The following is a 14,166-nucleotide window of genomic DNA, read 5'->3' as shown; positions in this document are numbered from 1 at the left end:
CTTAAAAAAAAAAATCATCATCAGCAATAAAGAAAAAACAAATATATATATATATATATATATATATATATATATATATATATATATATATATATATATATATATATATACACATATATATATATATATATATATATATATATATACACATATATACACATATATATATATACACATATATATATATATATATATATACACATATATATGTATATATATACACAAATATATATGTATATATATACATATACATATATGTATATGTATATATATATATATATATATATATATGTATATATGTATATATATATATATATATATATATATGTATATATGTATATATATATATATATATGTATATATGTATATATATATATATATATATATATATATATAAACTTTTTTTTTTTATTGTTTAATTTCCTTATTTTGCTTTATTATATTTTTTTCTTGTCCATCTCCTAATCTCTCTTTAAACAAAGTCTTATGGATTGTATTGTATTTATTGATTTCTTTCAGCTTAATCTAAATGTAATTTAATTTACATCCCTTAGTTTCATAGATTATATTACATTTTAGCATATAAGATAAGAAGATAAGGCAACTCAGTGTAAAGAACATCACTAAGTGGAAAACTTAAATGTCACATGTGTACTGTAAACATCACAATATTTAAGGTCAGGATTCACGTCACGCTTAGTTTTGAATAGCAACCGACTACAATAAACAGAGTCTGCATACAGGTACAGTGCCCTGTGCATTCACTGTGTAAAAAAACACAATAAATTATTTTTTAAAAAATTAAAAGTGACAACAACGGTGTAAGAAACAATATTTCAAAGTGTTTAATTTATTTATTAAGTGCCATAAATGGATTTTGCATTTGAAAAAATAATAATTATTGTGATTGGGATATTATATGTGATATTATTATTATACATTTTTTATGGTCATTATAAAAGAACACCTGTTTTATCAAGTTGAACAGGTGATTGACCTCGGCCTATTAGTGTAAATGTGTGTTTTGCATTAAAAATCAATACATATTTGACTCTATATTAAAGTGCACGGCCAACATGGTGTATTATGTTAATGTTAAGAACATAGTAAGAAAAAACACTTGAATAAATCGACAAATGAATGAATGGTTTATATCATTTTTAGTCAGAGCCTTGTTGACCATCAGAGCAGTTGTTATTAAACTGGCCCGTCTAATTAACAGAGCGGAACAGTGTGTATAGTTTCTTTTGCAGCTTAACTATGGCCCAGTGTGACCTTTTTGGAAAGAGGTTAAGTTGAAAACATGCTGGGAGTGAAGTAATGAGCTGTATGTCAGTGTGAAAAGTCTATTAGTTAAATTACAGAGGAAGCCGATACCTCCATGTCTGCTCTAGTCCGCTGTGAGTGTCTAAAACACACACACACACCCCGTGTAAATACAGCCAGTTGTAAGTGGAGCACTATTATTATGTGAACATCTACTGGGGTAGGTGCTAGTTTTCTGGAGAGTTACGAGGAGCTAAATACAGGAATGCGGCCGAGAGTGGAAATGTTTAAGGGCCAGACATAAACCAAAAAAAAAAAGCTAAAGTGGAGCCAATGTAGTCAGCAGCCTCCTATTCATACGACGAATACAGGCCTAACTGGGAGAGCATGACTGATGACACACACAGCAGTGTGTGCGTGTATGTGTTCAGTGTGTGTGCGTGCCACACACACACTGAACCAGGAAGAGAGCAAATCAGAGCAGCCAGAACGACATGCAGAGACGAGAACAAGCAAACACTGCGAGAAGGAGGAGAGGAGGAGGAACCATGAGCGGGTTAGTGGTCAGACTCACGTATAACCAGTGGTCATCTCTCTCCCTGGGTATTGAGGGCTGGGTATTGATTAATAGTGTTCTTTTTTTTATTTATTTATTTATTTATTTTTTTTAAATACCATTTTTATCAAATCCGTTTGAACAAAGGTACAAGTGGAGGTCAACCAATAAAGTTTTTTCTACAGTTGATGACGATTTGGACATTAAATAAATTTTTTAAAATGGCTTAACTACAGTATCCAGTTTTTGTCTCTCCAATGTACATTTTATATATGCACTGCAGTCTGTTTGCAATATATACAGTACTTTCATATATTCATACATTAATTAATTAATTAATTAATTAATTAATTAATTAATTAATTATCCATTCATTCATTCATTCATTCATACATTCATTCCTCTGCTACCACTTGAGGGTTGGGGGGGCGGGCACAGGGCCACACAGAGACAAACAACTGGCCACGTATTTTTCAATATAACAATAATATAATATATAATATAAACTAAATATAAAAAACATGAAACAACAAGGTCAACAAAAAAAAGGTTGTTTTTTTAAGTTTTAGTGACATTTCAAATTCCAACCTGGTTCTGTGATTATTGGTTGATTAATAAACAATAATAAACAAATGCTGTTAAGAAAAAAATAAAAAATAAAAAACTCTAGCTGGCCTAGTCGTCTTCTTGCAGTCAAAAAAAACAAAAATCTTCAGTCATTAAACTTGGACCAGCCTCCATCTCTCACACTCTCAATATGTACTACAGTAAAGACTTTAAATTCTGTCACTGTAAATTCACCAAATACATTTTAATTTGCGGGTTTCAAATTGTGTTAATGTTTTGTCTGGTGTGTTTGATATTTTGCTCTTCCCACCACCAGCACACACCCAAAAACCAGGCTCATAGCATTTTAAAAGTGGAAATACTGGACTATACTAAATCTAAAAAAAAGAATTGGTACCCCTCTCAAAAATGTCTCGAGAAGAGGAAACATGGTACTGTGACATTTTACTCTGGTACCCCACGGTTACAGCTGGTACGATACCTAATGGAAATGCAACAGAAATACCAGTATATACTAGGGATGTGAATCTTTGGGTGACTCACGATTCGATTCATACGATTCTGGATTCAAAAATTGAAACCATTCATAGTGTGTTAAGGCAAATTATTGTATCAAAACAATACGGTTTGTAAGATCATGTGATAATGTGATCACACAAAGGCAAACTTAAGAAAAAATTTAACACTTATTCATTCAAAACAAATAAAAACTTACTTACTGTACAAAAAATAACTTGCATAAATAAAAGCTTAGGCTGCTGCCTTTTTTTTCTCCCAGAAGTTACAACAATAAACTGTACACAAATAACACAAACTAGTGTTTTGTGTGGTTTTTCAAAATAGAAACTTAAAAAAAATAAAATATATATATACATATATATATACATATATATATACACATATATATACACATATATATATACATATATATATACACATATATATACACATATATATATACACATATATATACACATATATATATACACATATATATACACATATATATATACACATATATATACACATATATATATACATATATATATACATATATATACATATATATATACATATATATATACATATATATATACATATATATATACATATATATATACATATATATATACATACATATTGTTTTTTGGTTGTTTTTTTTAAATCAATTTTTGAAGTTTATGAATCGATTCAGAATCGTGGATGATTAGAATCGCGATTCCCATGTGAAGATTTCTCTCTAATAATACTGTTAAAAAATACAAAGTAATGATCAATCAGACTGGGATTTGTTCCCAAAGCATGCTGGGAAGTGTAGTTCTTCATGAGAAAAAGTTTTGTTCCAGTGGAAGGTAAGACAAGATTTTCGCTTGTATTTCTTGAAAGTTAGTTGTTGTTTTGCTCTTATTTTGGGGCTGTATCTGTGAATCTTGTGCTTAGAGTGATAAAAATGGTACCGGTAGAATCTGTGAATTCTCCGATGTTTACATAATCACGCTGATGCTCCAGTGCTGCTTTTCAATGTGTGCGCTGTAACGGGTTTTTTCCGCCCCTGGGGGTTTTAATCTATCGGTGTTTTAACTGTGTTTGGATTGAATGGTTAAGAATGCTCATATAAAGAATGGTTTATATGAGCTTTTAGCTGAGTTTCTGAGCTTTCTATGGGTATGCAGCATGTCTGTGTTTGTTAAAGTTAGACATGATTTAATGACGATTTTGTCGCTGCGTCTGACGCAGCCCCTGTAGCGGTGACATCGGTGAAGAAGAGATTAACGTGATTAAAAAACATAACGCGTTAATGATGACTGTAATTAATTAATCACAATTAAAGCGATAGTTTGACACCCCTAATAAAAATAAGTTTGGTAGCACTAACAGCTCATATCATGTGACTGACATGAAAAATAACTGGGAGTTAGAAAGGGCGTGTCACGATTCTGTTTTCTCACAAATCGCGACACAGGTTCGTGGCTCTGAGTATCGCGATTTCAATTTCGATACGCACATCGTTACAGCCCTAATACCGTACCAAACCATTCCACTCCACACATGTGGTCATGATTGACTCCTTAGGTCCTGAATATTGAGAACAAATGACAAATGACAACAGTCACAAAATGATATAAGCCCAGCCCTACCCTTAACTCAGGATGAAGAAAACAAAAAAAGTGTGGCCCTGTGTGTGTGTGGTACAGACATTTTATTGTTACGATGCTTGGTATAATGGAAGCCGTGTGTTTGTGATTTTCAGTGTTGTTTGGACACGCATGTGCTAATGGAAGCACAAGCACAGCAGAATGCCGACTGCCTGTTCGGAAACCACTTTGGACAGAGAGAGAGAGAGAGAGAGAGAGAGAGAGAGAGAGAGAGAGAGAGAGAGAGAGAGAGAGAGAGAGAGAGAGAGAGAGAGAGAGAGGAGGAGGAGGGAGGGGGGAGGGGGGAGGGGGGAGGGGGGAGGAGGGATATGAGGGGGGAGGGGCAGGTTTATTCACTCACAGCCAGGAACAGAGTGTCATGCAAAAGACCTTCTCTAGAAGTGCCCATGCTCTGGTGTGAACCAGTGTGACACACTGACAGAGCTTCATGCATTATTATACCAAGTTTTTGGAAGCGAGAGGAGTGTGTGTGTGTGAGTGTGTGTGAGTGTGTGTGTGTGTGTGTGTGTGTGTGTGTGTGTGTGTGTGTGTGTGTGTGTGTGTGTGTGTGTGTGTGTGTGTGTGTGTGTGTGTGTGTGTGTGTGTGTGTGTGTGTGTGTGTGTGTGTGTGTGTGTCCAGAACCACAGGTCCGTCATGAGTTCTCTGTGTGAAGGGGGTTTTCCTGAATCCGTGGCAGAAACAGTGACGCTGCCATGAAAGAAAGTCACCCACTAATCTGACTCGTCGTCTTGCAGACGTTGATCGTTGATCACCAAAGTCCTATACCTGATATAGATAGACCTGATATTCAAGATCAGATACAGACTATCTATACTATAGTAACAGTGGTTCTCTTGGAAATGTATTTCAGGATTCAACACTGCAGCATGTCAGAGGATGTCAGTGGAGGAGTCTTTAATGCAGTCACAGGACAGATGTAAGGCTACCTTCACATCTCCAGGCTCGTAAAGAGACTTGGAACCCGATTTTTTTTTCCATTCATCTGACTCAGATTTGACTTTTTCAGGTTTGTGGAGACAGAGAAATCTGATTCTCAATTCCAAGTTTCAAGAGAACGGCCACATTCATGCCTCTTTTTGTACTTTTAGTGTTGTCCAAAAAAGTCGCCCACAAATTTGCTGCCACAGCTACCATTTCTGAATATCCCACGTAAGAGCTAAATAGAAGTACATCTTATCGTTTCCATCTCCCACTTCTTACAAGACCCTCGCTGTGAGAGGGTGGTCGCCCTTTTCCTTCTCCTTCAAAAGGCGCTGCCTTTTGTAAGGCAGCAGTTGCAAGTTAGAATTTGTTCTTAATCTAGCCTGCTTGGTTACATAAAGGTAAAAGGCTTTTGTAGTTATGAATGTGAATCATCAAATCTGATCTGTAATTATTACGATTTGACTCGGTTTTGAACAAAACAGCTGTTAGTCTGAATGGAACCTAAACTACTGCGACCACATGTGTCCCTGAGAGACCACCTCTGATTGTGGTTTTGAGTGATTCACACCTGAATTCCATTTTCAGATGTTAATATCAGGTCTGAACAGCGTCTTAAGCAGGGGTGTCAAACATACAGCCCACGGGCCGTATCCGGCCCACCAGTGGCTCCAGTCCGGCCCGCCGAACCCCCAGGCCGGACTGGGTCGGTACTAGCGAGTATTTGCATGAAATCAAACGGTACCCAGAATCCATACTTGAACGCATCCTTGCGACATTATCTGAGTGGAAGCGATTTCCTAAGCTGACTTGAACGCAGCACTGCTCGCAAAGAGCGTGATGACGTAGTTTGTTAACGTCCGTCATTCATTGGCTGTGACGTTCGAGCGTCATGACGTCAATGTGCTGCGTTGCCGGCAGTTAGCTCCGTAGTGGCTAACAACAGCGCTAAGCAGTTTCAGTTCGTCTGACGTTCTCTGTGCGTTGCTGTTATTTTATCGGCATTGTTGTCCGGTCCATCATAGTTATATTAACTGTTGGTGTGTCTTCGCCGTTATTCATTTCCGTGCCCCGAAAAGAATGACGCCGTTAAACGGAACGTTAGATGGGCACACGGACACTTTTGAGCGAGAACTCAGTGATAGTGTTGTTGAAATTGCACACACTTTTCTTATAAATACTTAGGCTGTTCGTAATATATTTTGTAAAAGAATAATTAATTTAATACATAGAATTTTATAAAGCTTCTACTTTGCAGAAATTAATACAAAGAAAAAAGTGGACTTATTATTACTTCAATGTCATTTTGCGATGAGTTTACTGGTCCGGCCCCCTTGAGGTTGGATTAAACTGTATGCGGCCCCCGGACCAAAATGAGTTTGACACCCCTGGTCTAAAGCAAACTCGCACACTTCACACATGTGACGGCCGTGTCATCAGGATAAACTGTCCTACCTTACTCCTTTTGCTGAAGAGCCAAAAGTTCTTGCTCCTGTTCTTTCCCAGGAGGTCCATGGGACCTTTAGGTGTCCCCAGGCTACTGTCCGACGACGCGCGGTTGATGCCCTGACTGTAGTCCTCAAACTCCACATCTCCTGGACGCTCAAAGCCCGACTTGTTCTGCTCTATTACGACCATTGAGTCCTGAATAAAGGTGCATTTATGGGGACAAAACGATTAAAATTAAAAAAAAGGGTTATTTTCAAACACATAAAACCAAACGGGATGCGTAAAATTAATGTTCCACATTCTTTTGAGACCCGACTCACATTCTTCTCATTAACGTTAGTGCCGGCTTTAGTCATGCCTTCCAGGCACTTGCCAATGATGGGCATCACATGCTTCTCAATGTCGGAAAACAAAATGTAGCCTTGGGCCAACTTTCGTACTCGCCGCTCATCCAGCTCCTGCAGTTTCTAAGGGAGACACAGTGACAACAGATTAACACACAGCACATAAGACACTGTATTCTCCAATGTTAAGTTCATGATATGATCAGGTACAAGAACCCATTTCAGGCATACAAGGCAACATACAGTATACTGTAAAAATGTACCAATGATTATATTTTACTGTCTATTTTACAGCTGCAACAATTCATTGGTTTGTTTCTTTTAAGCAGTTTTGAAGGTTTGTCCTGTCATTTCAGCTTCTTCAATATTAATATTTTTGGTTTAATTGGCACTTTAACTAAACATCTTTGGCTTGTGGACATTTAAGAATGTCATCATTTTGGAAAATACTAATTATTTTTTATTGTAGCAACTGATCAGTGATTGGAGAAACCAACTGATGGAATAACCAATGAAAATGTTCAGATGGAAATCTAGTCAAAGCACATTCATGTCAAGATGGGGCATAAAATTAACCAAGGAGTTAATCAATCAGTGCTGCTTTTATTACTGTACAAAATTAATTTAGAACTTTATCTAAATTCAAACACAAATGTTAGTAACTTGCCAAGACATTCATCAAATAAGGATTTTGTATTAAAAACAATACCATTCATATCAATTAAAGAGAAACAAACTCCAGGAGGCAGGAGTATACAGTATATAGTGTAGTTTTAATATTCAGTTTTACTTACATTGAAAATAATTGGCATGTCATTAAAATAGAACTGGTTCTGCTCCTTGTTGTACTTCTGGAGCTGAGAGGCATAGTCGTTCTTACACTCCTCCGCGACGTGAGCTCTCATGTGGGCCTGTTGTTTGGCCTGTAACCACACAAACAGCACACAGACATCAATCAGCAGCCTGTGATTCCAATTTTTATACATTGATTTTAATGAAGTTACTGAACAGTGCCACCAAACTATTTCCCTATGTAAAGTACAGTGCAGATTTGTGCGAGGTTAACACACTGCTTTTATCAAAACACCTGTGTTAAAGTGGTTTGTTTGGGTCTACAGTTCCACACCTGTGGTGTGGCTGCTCTGCTGCGGTTTCACTCGCAGCATATTGTTTATGACGCGGTCTGTTTTACGTGATTGAAAATATTTTGATGTCAGACGTGTGAAACTTGTTTGCAAATAACTGTTGTTTGTGTCTAGTTTTCTGGGGAAACGCCAAAATATGTTCCATGTAGTTCTTTTTAGGGACCAACTCCTCCGTTTTGTTTTGATTGCTGGCCATGGCTTCACCTGCTACACTTTGAATCATCTAAAGCCTTTAGTTCACTATGACTGCGTCATCACCGTTTGTCTGGAGCGAGCATGAAGCGGACGAGCAAAACGTGTGATTTGGCTGAGCAAAACAAACGGATGCATCTGCACAAAAGCATCAATCAGGGTTCCCACGCCTTGGTTGACACAAATTCAAGGACTGAATGTGCTGAGTCAGCTTAAGATGGGAGGGTAACTTGTAAGAGCCGATTCTCAACATGGTGTCCACTTTTTATTGATTTGCAGCACGCTCTGCATCTGGACAAGTGATTGTGATCATAAAGGCCATATGACCTGTGTACTGTGTTTTATTTTGAAAGGGGGGCGGAAGTATCTGTGGAAGTGGGATTTCCACTGGGCGCGTTACAGCAGCGGAACGCCTGCAGTGTGGTAGCTGTTGCTGAATGCTTCCATTTTAATTAATGTGAGCATTTCCCCCGGACGTGATGCGACACGTCTCAGCAACGTCCCAGAAGCGGTTCGCAGCACAACGATAGGTAGCAGTTCTATTTTTGCCGTTGCCGTCCCTGAGTCGCGCAAAGCTCAACAGAGCAGATCGCACCAGACAGCAAGTCCGACACAGAATAAATGTAAAACACTTCCACACCCCTTTCAACATAAAACACAATACGCAGGTCATATACTATATATATATATATATACATACAACAGTTCTTCCACGTCGGAGAATGAAAGAAGCTGTGTTGTTGTTATAGTTTCCTATATATACACACAGTCCATCGCAGGATCTCGTGAACTCGCATCCGTTCAGGATTATCGCGTGATCTTCCGTGAATAACGCACCCGGTGGGGATTGACGCAAAACTGCGCCGCTGACGTTCCGCTGCTGTAAAGCGCCCGGTGGAAATCCGCCTTTACGAACCCCGAGTAATGTATTTAATCTCTGATCTCTCTGCCTTCAGATAATCAACACATTCCAATCCTTCATGATCTAAAACCATCACAACGCCCCGATGTAAAATGGTTCTTTTTGTAACTTCATCTTCCTCCAGTGTTCTTTTTTGTTTTTGTTTTACCTTTTCAACGTCGGCTTTGGTGGCATTGATGTCTTGATCGGTCTTCTCTGCGTACTGCGCCGCACGCTCCGCTTCCCTCCACTCTCTCTCAAAGCGCTTTTTACTCTGGTGTACAGAGAGACAAAAAAAAAAATGTAGGAAAATCCTGCGACAAGTGCAACCACATTGAAATGAAAAATATGTTGTATTTCTAAAAATAAAAAGATAGGATATCAGGCAGTGAGGTTTCCCAGTAATGACAAACTAGGTCTACTGATGATATAGAAGTAGAAAATGGGAGAAGTTTTCAAGATTATAGGCAAATGTTCTCAGTATATATAGTAAAGTCTGTAACAATTATGATGGCCGAAGATGACATACTGTAAAGCTCACCTTCTGATCCAGTCTCTGTGATTGACTGCAGTTGCAGTATAAAGTTGTTTTAATCTACTTACACTGTCAAGTTGTTTGTAGGTGCTTTCCAAACTCTGCTGGGACTTTTTGGCTTCCATCAGATACTGGAGACATTGGTAAAAATAGACAGGAGTGTGAGGAGGGTCAGATGACACAGAGGGAGAGTAAGAGAGATGGAGGGACACACACATAGGGCAGACACAGAGTAATAAACAACCTCCTAAATGCACGACATAACAAGTCAAGAAAAACAAATAACAGTGTGTCAGCTCAAAACAACACGTCTGCAGCGATGTGGATACAATGTTCTGCAAATCCGGCGACACAAAGAAAAAAGCATAACTCAAACAGAAATAGGAACACTGTCGCCCCGGTCCCCGCCTCCCCCTCGGGAGACACCGCGCAAAAGCTTCCTTCCTGCCACAACAGTGACATCACTCCTCCTTTAAACCTCCCTCTCCGTTACACTCCTCCACCTCTGCGGCACGAGCTGTACGCTCCAAATTAAAATCCCATCTGGCATCTGGTCGTCAGGCTGCTGTTGAACATGGTGCAGCAGGCGCATACCAGCAAGCTTGTGTGGATTAAATCTAGGGGTTACTGTTTTATTAACTGGTGAAGTTGCACGTTTTTTGTTAAAGAACCTATGAAGCATTCCGTCTGTCCAAAGTGGGCGACTGTAAATATACGTCATAAAGCTGACACTGCTCCTTATATCAATATTAAATATTACAAACCAATCCAACTTCATTTAAGAAGCAGCTGAAACAAGGCACTGTGTACATCAGGGATAAATATAATATATCAAACACAAGACCTAGAAACAAACAATAAAATAACTCGAGAAAAATACTAAAACAACAGACATTGTACAATAAAAACAAGGAGAAAAAGTGGGTTTTAAGATGGAAAACAATTCAAACGACTGGGATTGTACACATTAAAAAATTAAGTAAAAATGTATTATTTTAAATTTGTACGGGGGTGAAAGAAGACTAAGATTAAAATTGTACAAAAGTGGTTGGCAGGTTAAAGATGAGGAGGTTTAAAGGGTAACAGAATCCACTCTTCTGAGGCTAATTGATTTTGATGAAAATGCCAAATAGGTGGGCTGAGAGTGAGAGGCAGTGCAGGGGTGTGGTCTGGAAGTGAAAACTTTTTTTAATTCTTTTATGCCATAGATTAGTAGCAGCAGTGTTGTTCCTAGTTAATTTGGTTATATTCAGTTTTCATTAAGTGTTGTCTTGGTTTTATTTGGCGAGCAAAGAAATACTTGGACATGGTCGGCCGCTAAGGATCCACAAGACCTATCCCATGAAGCCAAGCTATCGCCGACCACATTCAAAAGTGTTGCCGAAGACTTGAAAATTGAAATGGGACAGCCTACGTTGCTACACTGACACTTTTTGACGACATCCTGTCACTAATCCACACTTTGTAGGATCCAGCCCCTTAAATGGGACAGAACAACAGAGTTGCAGCTGTGTGAGGGGCCAAAACTATAGCTCCAGCGTTTATAAAAAAAAGGGGGAGGAGCCTCGCACTGGTTGGACAAGAGGGTGTTGAAAGCGTGGACTAAAAAAAGGCAGTGGCAAATCAGCAGATGTATGGTGTAATTTCAATTCTTTACACCAGGGGTTTTCAAAGTTTTGATACCTCAGGGCCAATTTAGAAACCCAACATTGGACTGAGGGCCACTAAAGGAAAAAAAAGGAAAGAAATCCCATTTGTAATCATTTTAATGACCAGATTGCAGTTCTACAGTTTAGTGTTAAGTAATATAAGCGTTAATATAATGTAATTTAAGCATTAATATAATAACGCTTTATAATTTACTGGGTAATTACCCAGCATTTTGGCCATTGTTCTTACCTTCTAATTACAGGTTAATACCAAGTAACTTTAGGGGTTTATTTGCAATTGAAGGAGATCACATTTATGTGTATAATCACACACTCACCATCTTCCGTTCCTGCTTCAGCTCTTGTAAGTACTTGGTGAGATCGATGCAAATGTTCATCATCATATTCTCTGCAATTAGTTCCCGCTGCCCAGCGAAGTCGTTCATTTCATTCAGGATGTCCAAAAACGACTGGTAGCTGGACAATCTACCATTAAGCCGACGGGGAGAGGAAAGGGTGGAGACGTGAGGACACAGAGATGGAGGCAATAATATGATGATAAACACACACGTTTAAAGAGAAGTCATGATAAGAAGCTTTTACAGGCATTTAAACGGCTCCAGCACAGCATGTTCTTCACAAGAGAAACTAAATCTAAGGGTTTATCATGAGTACAGCTGTCAAATAATGCTGAAGCCAATATTACGTCACCCTCTTCATCCTCTCTGCAGGATATTTACGATCGTTTCCGTCATTGCACAACAACATGGCAATTAGCTCACACAGTCCGACGCACTTCTAGGCTGTATATCTCGAAGTCAAGCAGGTTCTTAAAGCGGACCTAGACCGGAAGTTCCAATTAATGCTGTTTTTATTGTGTATCTGCGTCATTACCTTGTTTACAAAGCCCTAAAGGTTCTAAACAAACAGTTCAGCCACTGCTGAGAACACTGTGTTTTATTGTAATCTCGGGCTCAGTGAGATCTCTGAAAAAACCGGTCCTCCTGAACAGTATATCCGGGCACTAGTCCGGGCACATCCGGTTGCATACATTGAACCGCAGAAGAAGAATAACGTCCGTTGTGGAGGTGTTTCACGAGCGACAGTGTCTTCTGACTCTGGGTCTGACTCTGGGTCAAAGTCATAAAAGGGACTGCGGCGGGGAGTCGTGACGAAGCTATTTTTAAACACTGTTAAAACAATGTTTTGATAATGAGTAGCAGTACATCCACCGTTCCAAAGGGGGGAGCTGCGCCTCTGAGAGCGGGTGTGCTGATTATGTCACTTCCAGGTATTGGCCAATCACAAGACAGTTGGGAAGGCTCTACGCTGGCTGGCCAATGACAACACATCCTGTCTTCTAGGGGTGAGATTTATGTCTGAAATATCACGGTTCAGCACAGCGTCAGAAAAGACAGATTTCAATCGGCTCGTTTACAGCAACTAGGAGGTTTTTGACCATAAAAACAAGTTAATGTATGCAAGTAGACCTCCATAATTAACATATATGTGCAACAGGACCACTCTATGTGAGCTTTAAGGATTTAGTTTCAACTTTTCGACTACAGTTTGAATTTTGGATAAAAACTAAATAGGCAGTGATACAAATGGATCAACAAGTTCTACCAGTTTTGGAGACGAAAAAGTGTTTTTTCTATGAGGAACGTAACGTAAAACTGCTTACTTTAACACAATCACCTAAACAGACAATCACATGCAAACAGCAAGGCATAAAATGCAAGAGGTGTATGAGCTTCAGTTCATTTTCATATGAAAGACAAAGCAGAGTAACCATATTGTATATCTACAATTATTCCAGATGCAATACAATGTCTAGTTTCCTTAGAATGATACAAAAAACATTAGAATGAATTAATCATTTTTCAAATTATCAATCAGTCAAGTTGTGAGAAATAATCAAACTAACATCTTTTTTTTATTAGTGGTACAGAATAGTTATTCATTTCTTCTCATCTTTGGCCAAAAATATCTGAACAAAGAGGCGATGCTTGCTATAAAGCCAAACCACAGCGTTGTGGTAATCTGTAATCTGAAGATTCATCACTTTATCACCACTATTGGTTCCATATTCATAAAGAAGTAGAAGTGATGAATTTAAGAAATAGAATAATAGAACATTTTTGCAGAGGACGACGTCTCACCTGCACTCGGGTTCATCTTTGCTGCTTCGTTTCAGGTTATATTTCTTCGAAAGGTTCCTGCATGAAAATAATGGGTCAACACTGAACAATAGTTTTGTTCTCACTGGGAACAGGCTGGAAAGATGAGATGAGAAAAGCTCACTTAACTATTATTATAAACCCAGCTGCTCCTTTCTTTTTTTAAAATGGAGGATTAAAAAAACTGTTTATAAACATATCAAAATAGCTTTTTCTTCCTTCTTTCACTCTCTCCCTCTGACCACATCCTGTCTATCATGTGCCAGTCTGCTCCCACTTCCTCTCCTCTCGTCTCCAGCAAAGC

At 38.4% G+C, this 14,166-nt stretch overlaps 1 protein-coding gene across 4 annotated transcripts in view; it reads right to left on the bottom strand.

Moving 5' to 3' along the window:
- trip10a (thyroid hormone receptor interactor 10a) overlaps window positions 1–14,166 on the bottom strand; it is a 60,920-nt gene that overhangs the window by 34,441 nt on the left and 12,313 nt on the right. For 3 of the 4 annotated variants that reach the window (XM_083896631.1, XM_083896632.1, XM_083896633.1), the window contains exons 3-9: window positions 13,845–13,901; window positions 12,021–12,168; window positions 10,102–10,164; window positions 9,668–9,772; window positions 8,055–8,183; window positions 7,237–7,383; window positions 6,923–7,111 (exon numbers count right to left, since the gene is read on the bottom strand). In XM_083896631.1, the coding sequence (XP_083752757.1) occupies window positions 6,923–7,111; window positions 7,237–7,383; window positions 8,055–8,183; window positions 9,668–9,772; window positions 10,102–10,164; window positions 12,021–12,168; window positions 13,845–13,901 (838 nt within the window). Of the gene's footprint in view, window positions 1–6,922; window positions 7,112–7,236; window positions 7,384–8,054; window positions 8,184–9,667; window positions 9,773–10,101; window positions 10,165–10,277; window positions 10,435–12,020; window positions 12,169–13,844; window positions 13,902–14,166 lie in introns of those variants that run through there. The other variant, XM_083896634.1, reaches the window with a different exon arrangement.

This window comes from Microchirus variegatus (genome assembly GCF_963457635.1).
Source record: "Microchirus variegatus genome assembly, chromosome: 10".
Taxonomy (NCBI): domain Eukaryota; kingdom Metazoa; phylum Chordata; class Actinopteri; order Pleuronectiformes; family Soleidae; genus Microchirus; species Microchirus variegatus.
The sequence above is the reverse complement of the archived record's forward strand: the minus strand, read 5'-3'. Positions and strand labels throughout refer to the sequence as shown.